The 11,620-nt window shown below is 35.7% G+C and overlaps 1 protein-coding gene across 1 annotated transcript; it reads left to right on the top strand.

The window, feature by feature from the left end:
- Nucleotides 1-2,183: 2,183 nt before the first annotated feature.
- On the top strand, nucleotides 2,184-8,907 carry LOC117122568. Its single transcript, XM_033268181.1, has 2 exons — nucleotides 2,184-2,217; nucleotides 6,776-8,907. Exon 2 carries the CDS (start codon nucleotides 6,789-6,791, stop codon nucleotides 8,070-8,072), a length of 1,284 nt encoding a protein of 427 aa, XP_033124072.1. The 5' UTR covers nucleotides 2,184-2,217; nucleotides 6,776-6,788; the 3' UTR covers nucleotides 8,073-8,907.
- The last annotated feature ends 2,713 nt before the right edge of the window (nucleotides 8,908-11,620 follow it).

Raw genomic sequence — 11,620 nt, 5'->3', positions numbered from 1 at the left:
ATTTATTAAACGTGAGAAAATTAAGAACTCAATTCGTGCAATGACATGTAACTTTCTTGACTTTGATAACCGAAATTTAAATTGAGATGCCAAACGTATTAATACTTTAAAAATCTTACGTAATAAGTATGTAATTCTTAAACCTGATAAAGGAAATGGTGTTGCGATAATGAAGAAAACTGATTATATCACATCTATGACGAAGTTGTTCTCTGATTCAACTAAGTTTAAGTAACTATCTAACTGTTCATTAACTACGCAGCTTAACTCCTTACAGGCCTACCTCCGGACACTATTTAATAGAAATGAACTAACTGAAACTGAATACAAAGAAATTCGTCCAGTATCAACCATGCCTGCTAGAGCCCATGGACTACCTAAATTACATAAAGATTTTGATAATATTCCACACCTAAGACCTATTATTGACATGACCGGTACTTGTTATTATTCAGTAGCTAAGTACTTATCAAACTTATTAGGCCCTCTAACGGTTAATGACTTTGTCCTTAAAGATTCTTTTGATGCTGCTGACCGCATTAAAGCTATACCAAACAATTTATATAATTTAGGTTACCGTTTTGTATCTTTTGATGTTGAATCTCTGTTTACAAATGTTTCTTAGATAGTGAGCTGTCTGGTAGTTGAGAGTGAGCTGTCAAATGGTCCAGAGGGAGCTGTTAGCAGCTCCATAAACTTAACTTTAATTGGTTTTAAGAGTCCATTGGGAGTAAACAAGAGAGTCCTGGCCAGCAACATATACGCCATTGGAATGTAAACAAGAAACCCATTACAATCACTCACTTCATCTCATGGGCTTCAGTGGCAATAAATAATTTAAGAACCCTTCGCTATTCAACAAACCAGCAGGATGTATAACCCGGGTTTTTTCCAAAAGCCGGGTGTCATGGACCAGTTCTGTTAATGGCCAGATATGCAGCATGGACCAAATCACCATCATCATTTTCAGGGCCTGACTCAACCTCTCTATAGTCCTTCCATAGTTACGCAGTTTAGTACCTCAAGCGTCCCTGGATACGGTTGATTGACAGGACTCAACAAGTTGAAATAAGGCGCGAATGGCCTAGGAGAGTTAAACTCCAAATATCACGGTAACTTACTATTATTCAGTCCGATCTAAGACAATCAGGTAAATACCAACAATAATCAACCCTCATTCACAACTGTCAACTATAGTGTTATAAAGGTAATTAGAATTTTTCACTTACTGATAAAAAAATAAATAAAAATGTCATAGGCCTATCCAAAAAATCCAAAGATTTAATGACAACTTAACAAAGATCCCAAGTTTTCATTAAAAAATCCCAAGATCTTGGGATAAACCCAAGCAGTGGTCACAGTTGTCGAAAGACTGCAGCGAAATACAGTAGGTTCAACGAAGCGAGATTGCGCATGCGCTAGTAATGCCTTCAGACACTAATGAATAATTCATAAATACTTGCTCTACGACAAAAAAAATCCGGTTACCGCCCGTGTCGTGTGTATGTGTGTGTGTGTGTGTGTGGGGGGGGGGGGTGTTTTGTCCGCGCATCTCAAAAACTATTGTCATGGGCCGTTTACACTTAATTTTCAGACAATTAATTCCAAAATGTAAATGAACTACTAATACAACTTGACAAGGTTCCATGCCTGGCCATCCTATATTTTTTGTATATGAATAATGACAGACCCCTAAAGCTAGGCTCAATTTTTTTGTCCTGTTTACTGTATTTTAATGAAGTTTGCTTATAATTTATTACAGCTTTAAACCACGGAAGTATTACAGCAAGCATCACCACCAACCCACAAACAGTGAATCCAAAGAATAGCTATCTATATTCTTTGGTAAATCCCACCGATATCTATCCTTCACCCACCGCGACGTGAAAAAGCTGAAGCGAATTTTAGTTCAGCGAAGCGAAATTGCGCATGCGCTAGAAATGCCTACAGATACTGTAATGAATAATTCATGATTTTTGCTCAACTTACCTAAAATAAAAAATCGCCTCCGGGGCGGCTGTTCTGGGTTTTAAAGTTCTATTAATAAGTATTAGGCCAAGGCAATAAGGAAATTCCGCCATGAGAAATTAGCTTTCTTTTTACCTTAAGGTAAATGCACTAGTATTAATACATTAATGCCGCGCACACCGTATTTGTACCAGAGAGGTATTTCGAGACACCTGCTCCAGTGCTCAGCCGATAAGGAAGCGTAGTCAGGTAGGTGCGATGATGGTGTTAGTTTTGGATGGTCCAATCAATTCCTGCATAGTCTATTTTATAAGAACACAGGTTAAAATTCCTTAAAAAATAAGAACAAGAACAAATTGAGGCCGAGGACCGGTGGGCCTAATTTCAAATGAGGTTTTCATAAAATTGGCATTTTGCTGGGTTAAGAACAACACCATACTCATTAAGTCGAGTAAACAATTGTCGCAAATGGTTTTTATACTGGGTGTCCCGAAAGCTCAGACCTACGAAAGCTAACACCTAAGACCTAAGATTACGAGATATCAGACCCACTCGAAATATCAGACCCCAAAAATTAAGACCCTCAACAAGTATGCCAGGATTTCTAGAGAATAAGACCTTTATTCGAAAGCTAACATCAATTTTCCCAGCTTTTACTGATTAAGACAAAGATTAGGGACTGGAACCCGTCTACAGCTAGGTCAGCTAGGCCCTTATTTGCGACATTTACTGGAGAAGACAAATACAGTACAAACAAACCGCTGTACGTATACAGGCTCTTCGCTCTCCACGGAACCCGGCCGTACGGTACGGTTTCGGTACGTTTTCGATAGCGGTTCCTGATGTACATCGTGGGAATATCCGATATTATGGTTCTCGATCGTTTTGCTCTTTATATTTTTACCATGCTTTGCATCTTTTTAAAATAAGTCTTTTTGCTGCTTTTTATGATGTTTTGGAAATTGATGTCCAATTTTCATCATTGTACATGTTTCTTTAGATGCCAAAATCTTCTTTACTTGTTTGTTTGTTGTATATTTCAAAATATTATTTTCAAAATAGTATATAATACAAAAGATAAAATTACTAAAAACCAAGACCAGTGGCAGATCCGGGGGGTGAGGGCCCGTCCCCCCCCCCAACCACGTCAGTCATGCCGAAAAAAAAGAGTGAGAAAAATTCGAGTTAAAAAGAGAAAAATGTGTACCAGTGGAGTGAAAGGATAGCTCGATTATTTCCCACTTATTTACACCAACCATGGTGGGGCTAAGGTGGGCGTGGTGGCGAGAACTTCATATTGTGCCCCCGTTAGAAAATCTTTGAATCCGCCCCTGAGGACTTGGACATGGCACTTAGAGACCTTGTTTATTTGCACCTTATAAATCGACCTATTATTATTATCATCATTAACATTATTATCATTATTATTACTATTAATAATAATAATATTATTATTAATATTAATAATTATATAGCGTATTATTATTATTACAGATACAGATCTTTTATTGTCATAAAAATACAAGGTACAATTATGAAATTTTTCTTCCTTATTGCAAATATACCCAATATAAAAATAAATATAAATATATTATAAAAGCACATACGGTAACACAAAACACAATTCTAACTACATGAATTCTACTAACAACATACATTATCTTAGAAAAGAGTTCCTAAATCTTCCGGTTTTAATATTTGGCATTCTAATTCGTCCGGATTTATTAATCATTATTTCCCCATGCAAAGGGTGTGTTTTATCACCTATGATTAAGTTTAGTTTCTTATACAGAAGGTCAGAGTAGAGAGCATCGAGCTCCACCATGTTTTTTCGGGGCGGATTGTAGGGGATAAGAGGTCTGTCTAATTGCCGTGAACGTCTTGCTGCCTTTGTAATTTGGGATTTAATTAGGTTAAGAGGATAGCCACGACTGAGAAAAAATCCTGCCAGGGTCGTTAACATGGAAATTGTAATCATTAATGTCTGAGCATATCCGTTTGATTCGAAGGCATTGGCTGAATATAATAGACTTTTTCAGACCTAATGGATGTGAGCTGTGAAAGTCTAAGTATGCGTGACTGTCTGTTGGTTTAGAGTGCAAAGATGTGGAGATACGATTGTTATTGATGGTAACTGCTACATCCAGGAAAGGTATGGATGTATGATATTCAGATGTAAACTTAATATGAGGGTGAAAGTTGTTCACATGATCCATAAATGTCTTAAGGTTGTATTCTCCGTGTGGCCAAATTATGAAAATATCGTCAAAATAACGTCGGTAGAACAGAGGTTTAAGAGGGAATGAAGCAATGAGTTTGGATTCAAGAATAGACATAAAAATATTGGCATAATTAGGAGCCATTTTGGTTCCCATTGCAGTGCCCTTAATTTGGAGGTAGTGTTTATTATTGAAAGTAAATAATAAAGTAAGTTATGGAGATTGTGTCATTAATGTGTTTATGTGAAAACGAGTGCTGGGGTAAAAATGTCGCAAGGGCTTGGAGGCCTTCATCATGGGGAATATTGCTATACAAAGAGGATACGTCCAAAGTGACCAACAAAGTATGTTCAGAAAGTGTGTAATGTCCTTGACGAAGCTAGGAATTGAAGGTATGAGAGGCTGTAAAAGTGAGTCAATGTATCCTGATAAATGTTCGGTGAGTGTACAAATAGCCGATACAATCGGTCTACTGGGAGGGGTAATTTTGTGTGTCCTGACTAGGTTGAACAGTTTAACCTGTTCAGATAGAATACTAACACTAGCATTGGGGGAAAGTGAATTAAGTTTTATTCAAGTTGTCTTTGGTTGTCTCTCCCGTGTTTTTATTGATGAAGGCATTGAGATAGCTTTTAGCCGTATTCACAAATGACTCGATAAATGGGTTCTTACTCACAGTAAGCGTCCATTGGCGGGTGAGACTGGCGGGCTTGTATGGTTGAGGATTGACGTAGTCGTTTGTACCATTGTCATTGTTGTTAAAATGTTCTATGAGACGGATTCTCCGGGTGAATTGGTGAAAGGTCCGAACAAAGATTGACAGGATCTGGTTTCGTCGATGGACAGTATGATAGACCCTTGTTAAGCAAAGATCGTTCTCCTTCAGTCGGCTTGTGATCAGAAAGATTAACAAAGTTGTTTGTTTTACCTTCTTGTTGTCCTCGGACGCTCCTTGGAAAATGGTTAAGGAGGGTAGATCTTTGATTGTCTTTGGAGTTTTTCTTTCTTCTTTATTATTCATATGAACACACATGGACTCCTCTTCATGGTGACAGAATACAAGGGTCCCAAGTCTCACAGAACTTGCGGGAGTCTCCCAGAAATCGGGACGACCTTCCGCACTCCCGCAAGCAAGCAAGAATCTCCCGGAAATAACCCATCTCCCACAAATTCATAATATTTGCATATTTTCAATATTTCATTATCGATTATCTCATGGAAGTGGGTGCCGATGGGTATCACTATGTGCTGTAATCCATTTAGATGTGTTGTTGAAAGTCAGTAATCACTGTAGATCAGTGGAGGATTCAAAGGGAGGGGTGACAGCTGGACAGTGCAACTAAATTTTACAAATTATATATAAAAAAAATGGGGGAAAAATTCATATTCTAAAATTTACATTCAGAGAGTGTCATTTCTGTCTCTTATACACATCTAGATGTGTATAAGAGACAAGTAGGGGGACATCATATCGATTGTCCCCCCCCCCACTTTTTACCAATCTTCTATAATTAAAACCCCACTTTTAAAAGCGAATGGAAAGAATAACAATTACGCCTGACTCATGAATTTTGTCTGTTCACTTTTCTATGTGTGGTACGTATTTTCCGGACCAAAACCGAGTAAAAACGCAATTTTTTATACATTTCGTAACCATCTCAGAAACCACTAGATCGATTTTATGGGTGCAACGGTTATCAGAGGCTAAATTTATTGTGAAAACAATGTACTGAACGTTGTTAAAATTGGAAGCATGTATACTTATAAAAAAAAGTGCACAATTTCTTCTATAAACTATTTATTCCTTTTGTATATTATTATGACCTGTACGTATATAGTGTTTAATATTATCTACATACATGGGATTACTGTTTTTTTTTTTTTTCAAAAAAAATTATAGTTAGTCAATTGAATTTTATATAGCCATTATTAAACAATAATTATACAGCCTTTGACACGGATATGTCTAACTATTTCGATTAAGTGATACCAAAAGTTTACAAACTCCAGTGTTACGTTGACGCAATCTCACAATGACGTCATAATAATCAGTGGTGGATTCAAGTGGGGCCGAGCCGACCCTAAAATTTTCAAAATTATTTTTAAAAAATGGAAAAAACAAAGGAAAATTACAATTAGAATTTAGGTCTGAAAGTGCCATTTCCGGCCATCTAGAGGTGTCATAATCATAAATTTTCTTTCCTCAGCCCCAACCACGGTGGGGCTGAGGTGGTCTACACTCTCCATCTGTAAAAGTCCCTCTCTGGGCCCAGGTCTATTTCAAATTACTGGATCTGCCACTGGATATTTTGAAATTTCGTATAAAAATAAATGTTGCATTGCTTAAAATCAATTAAAAGGCTATAGGCGCCAGAGCTTTCGCGGTCTTCGCCACCCATGGTCCCCAACGAAGGCCATGGCCCAAAGCTTTATTTTTCATTTCGTCCCCCACCCCCACTTTCAACCACGGATCGACGCCCTTGCATATATGAGAAAGGTCCCGCGTTCGAGTCGTGTGGGCCCGTGGGGGCTGAGATTCTTTAATAATACAGAAGCATTTAAAAATGTCTATTTCTTTTTTTTTCTAGTTGTACTTGAAATATGGTGCTATTAACCGTATGTCAACTGGTAGGTCTATGTGCTGTAGCATTTAGTTGGCCTATATCCAAGCCATCAATGTCTGCTTCACCAACCGATGTATTTGAAAAAGTCCCTTCGCCAAACATCGCTACTGGTACTGATCTTAAATTAAAGTGTTTCGATTCAGGAGGGCCATCAAATGTTACCGTCACACACAAGAACATGATAATTGAAAATTACAATCAAGTCCAAAACATCAGCAATGGTTGTGATTTTAAATTAAAGTGTGTATACTCAGGAGACTTAGCAAACATTGCCGTCTACCGCAACAACATGATATTTAAAAATTACAACATAACACTGGATGAAAAAGAAGGAATTCTTGAGTTAGTGTTTGGGCAGGTGACAGAAAACAGTGAGGGAAGATACAAAGTGACAATTGAAAATCAAGACTTTTTTGACGAGTTTGGATTCCAGCTGAACGTCAATAACAAGTCTAATAATGTTGAATGTAACGGAGGCACGTCCATGAACATTCTAAAATTCACGACTATACCCAATCCAGTCCAAAACATCAGTAATGGTTGTGATTTTAAATTAAAGTGTGTATACTCAGGAGATTTAGCAAACATTGCCGTCTATTACAACAACATGATGATTGAAAATTACATCAAAACACTGGATGAAAAAGAAGGAATTCTTGAGTTAGTGTTTGGGCAGGTGACAGAAAACAGTGAGGGAAGATACAAAGTGACAATTGAAAATCAAGACTTTTTTGACGATTTTAAATTTCAGCTAAATATCAATGACGAGCCTAATAACGATCCGAACTTTAAGATTATGTGTTCAACACCCAACGAAAATAAAACAGGATTCAGCCCAGGAAATATCTCTATCCCCGGAGAGCATTACACTAACTCAGGAGCAGATAAAACTATAGCTTATATTCTTATTATTATTATTATTATAGGCCTATCCTTTGCTGTTGCCATCATCATGTGTGTATTCCTAATTCGCAAAAAAAAAAAAAAAAAACTTGGAAAAGAAAATTCTTCTGGTGAACAGTCAGAAATACCTGATCAAGATCCAAAATCAGGTGAACTTCGATCTTGTTTAGAAACACCTGAACAAGATCCAAAATTAGATGAACCTGGATCTTGTTCAGAAACACCTGAACAAGATCCAAACTCATTTGAACTTGGATCTTGTTCAGAAACACCTGAACAAGATCCAAAATCAGTGAACTTGGATCTTCAGAAACACCTGAACAAGATCCAAAACCAGATGAACTTAGATTTTGTTTAGAAACACCTGAACAAGATCCAAAATCAGTTGAACTTGGATCTTGTTTAGAAACACCTGAAAAAGATCCAAAATCAGATGAACTTGGATCTTGTTCAGAAACACCTGAACAAGATCCAAAATTAGATGAACTTGGATCTTGTTTAGAAACACCTGAACAAGATCCAAAATCAGATGAACCTGGATCTTCAGAAACACCTGAACAAGATAAAAAATCTGATGAACTTGGATCTTATTCAGATCTATTTTCGGAGAGCGCCACTAACGTCGGTTGATGTCGAGAAACTAAACTGGTTTGGGTTCATGAATTTTAGAATCTTCGTTGATGTGCTTCCGTTAAAGACATCGTTAGATCATAGAGCAAATCTATTTAGGCCAATACACAAAGTGTTAATGTCAGGCCAATGTTGAGAAGTCAATGTCAGATACGATACGATACAGTGGCAAGTACGTGATAATAGCTTACACCACCAGGGTAAGAGGGCGCATGCCTTTGATCCGAAGGGTCTTTGGTCCGAAGGCCCGTTAGTTCCTAATTTTAGTTGGGTGAGTACTGTACCTTTGGTCCGAAGGCCCATTGGTCCGAATGTACCTAATTTTAGTGACCTGGTTTTCCAAAAATAATTGTTATGATTTATTGAAACCGTTTGTTATGTCAGCTGGGCTCTTGGTCGCCTTCTAATTTAGGGACGTTCTTGACCGCAGAATGCGTTCCTGATCTGCTTCCTTGAGTGATTCTTTATTTTTATATTTATATATTATGTAATTTTTGTCTTATGTGATCTATGCTTTTGTTGTTGGCTTTAAAGAATACTTTCATATTTATACATATACATATATATATATATTTTATACACATCTAGATGTGTATAAGAGACAGTAACAATATATATATGTATATATATATATATATATATATATATATATATATATATATATATATTTATGCTAAGGCAGATTACAACCGTTTTATTTGTTTTTCATTTTGTCACTCTGCCTATGCAGCTTTATTAATTTTATATATTATATACTTGACAAAAATCAGGTTTCGCAAATAGTCTAGTACTAAATGTATAATAAACAAAAGTTAGGCCCTACATGTAAAAAAAGCCTTAATTACTTAATTAAATAGAATTACAAATAAAGTTTACAAAAAGATGTTTATGCCTAACTCATTTACATCACAAAACAAACAAACTAAGCCGCTGAAACGTGGGTCTGTTGACGTTAAACCTGCGTGAAAATAGCCTAAAAATATGTAATTATTTTTCACGTGAAGTCTAATAATAAGGTTAGGCCTATATTATACCTCTCGTCAAGTGAATTGTTTGCTCATGTTGCAGAGTTAAGCATCTTGCAACAATCAATAATTTTGTATTGTTACCGTTAGCTATCATGTGTTTTGTTCTTGTTTCATTTTTTTTTTTCCATATTTAAAATATAATAATTTCGGACCAACGGACCTTTGGCCCTTTCGGACCGAAGCCCCTTTGGACCAAAGGACCTTCGAAGCAATGCACTGACCCCAATTCATTTCACCATTTTATACGAAAATCCTTAATTATACGAACCAAAAGTATCTGAATGCCTATATGAATAGCCCCGGCCCCAGTGCTTTGCACGGGCTGCACTTTCCATACCCAAGCCATGCCCTATATTATACAATAGGCCTACAGTAATATGCGATGTACAATAAAAATTGTCTATCTTTGAAAAAAGTATGTCAAATAGGCTTACGAAAAAGTAGAACATGAGCCTGAAATTCGTACTTTACTAGTTCTTATACAAAAAAAGTCTATGATATCTTAAAGGTACAGCAGTGGCGGATCCAGAAATTCAAAATATAGAGGGCCCAGGGCAGGACTTGGACAGATAGGCCTAGTGGGTCTATACCGCCTCAGCCCCACCATGGTTGGGACTGAGGAAAGAAAAATTATGATTATGGCACCTCTAGGTGACCAGAAATGGCACTCTCATACTTAAATTTGAATATAATTTTATATTTTTCTCCATATTTTTTCATAATGATGGAAAATTTAGAAGGGCCCAGGCCGGCGCCACCCACAACACCCCCCCCCCGAAACCGCCACTTGTACGGTAGGCTACGTAAATGGTGGTAATTGCACTTAGACGTTCCAGATTTATTCAAGCTACGGTATCACACGTACTTTTGGTTTATTTTAAGTTACAGTAAAGTTTTTTTGTACAGTAATTAATGATAAAAAGTTTTACTATTAGAATATTTTCAAACTTGTATCTGAATGTTTCATAATATTGTCTTTTTATGTATTAAAATGTTAAACCAAATTCAAATAAAATAAAATTCAATTGCAAACACCATGAATTCAAAAATATTAACCAAAACTGAGAAAGTCGTATGGTGTTTGTATCCCGTAGTTATGTTGGGCACAATATTGTTTACATGTTTACTATTTACGGTATCGTAGATCAATTGATATAATTAAATAATTAACAAGATCCACTTTCATTTTGATTAATATACATATAAGAAAGTATAGGCCTATTGTTATTAAAATGAGTTAACTCGTGGTATGAAGGGTTCTATTTTACGGAAGGATTAATTATTGCTTAGCTCCACTATGGCTCCACACAGAAGTAGGCCCTATTGATATGTTAATTAATTACTTACTTCCTGTTACTGCTTGGTATTTTATGTTTTTAGTTTTTTCAATTTACTTGATCTTGAGAATGGTTCCATGATGGACCCGAAACGTCGATCTTTCTTGTCATTAAATTTTGTTTTGAAATTATATAGTAAGCGTCTCTTAATCATCACGTGGTATGTGTTGATTGAAATAGTTTATTGTATTCATCTTCCCAAAGGTCGTAACTATGCTGTATTATAATTATACCAGTACGTTTTAGTCTCTTTACGATGTTGTAAGCCTAATTCATTGCTTATTTTATAATGATTTTTAAAATTATTAATTTGTTGTATTGTAAATGTATCATTTTTAAAAATAAATTTATCATTTTTTGCGAACAAGTAAGCAACTGTATAACATTTAGTAAGTATATACTACGGTAGGAGTTTGTATTGTAAATTTATTCATGTTATTTTTTAAAAAGAAATTCATCATTGTTTGCCAACAAGTAAGCAATTGTTTAACATTTAGTTGTAACTTAAAAGTGTTTTCTAAAACAAACCACTATGAGAAATTTCATTCTTAATGGTTGAATTTAACTTTACACTTTATTAATTGGTATATTTCCTTAATTATTGCTGGCTTAGATTTATTTAAGATACATAATAAATAGTGTGATAATAATTGTTATTTTTGTTGTTGTTTTCGTGTCGTCATTATTATTGATATGTTTATTAGTAATTAGTAGCCCTAATAATGTAATGGTTATGTATATAGTGCGCATGGAGACAATCGCTATAAAAAAAAATGTAGCCCTACATAGGCCTACGCGGCCACTTTTTATTGACCAGTAACTACATTTGTACAGGTATTTGCGCTAATGTAGGCATATTTCATATATAAATATTGTTAAGGTAGTATATATATATATATATATATATATAT

The sequence above is a fragment of the Anneissia japonica genome, unplaced genomic scaffold (genome assembly GCF_011630105.1).
Source record: "Anneissia japonica isolate Jap-2015-1 unplaced genomic scaffold, ASM1163010v1 scaffold1889_len2455224_cov183, whole genome shotgun sequence".
In the NCBI taxonomy this organism is placed as follows: domain Eukaryota; kingdom Metazoa; phylum Echinodermata; class Crinoidea; order Comatulida; family Comatulidae; genus Anneissia; species Anneissia japonica.
This window is presented reverse-complemented; position numbering and strand designations above follow the sequence as displayed.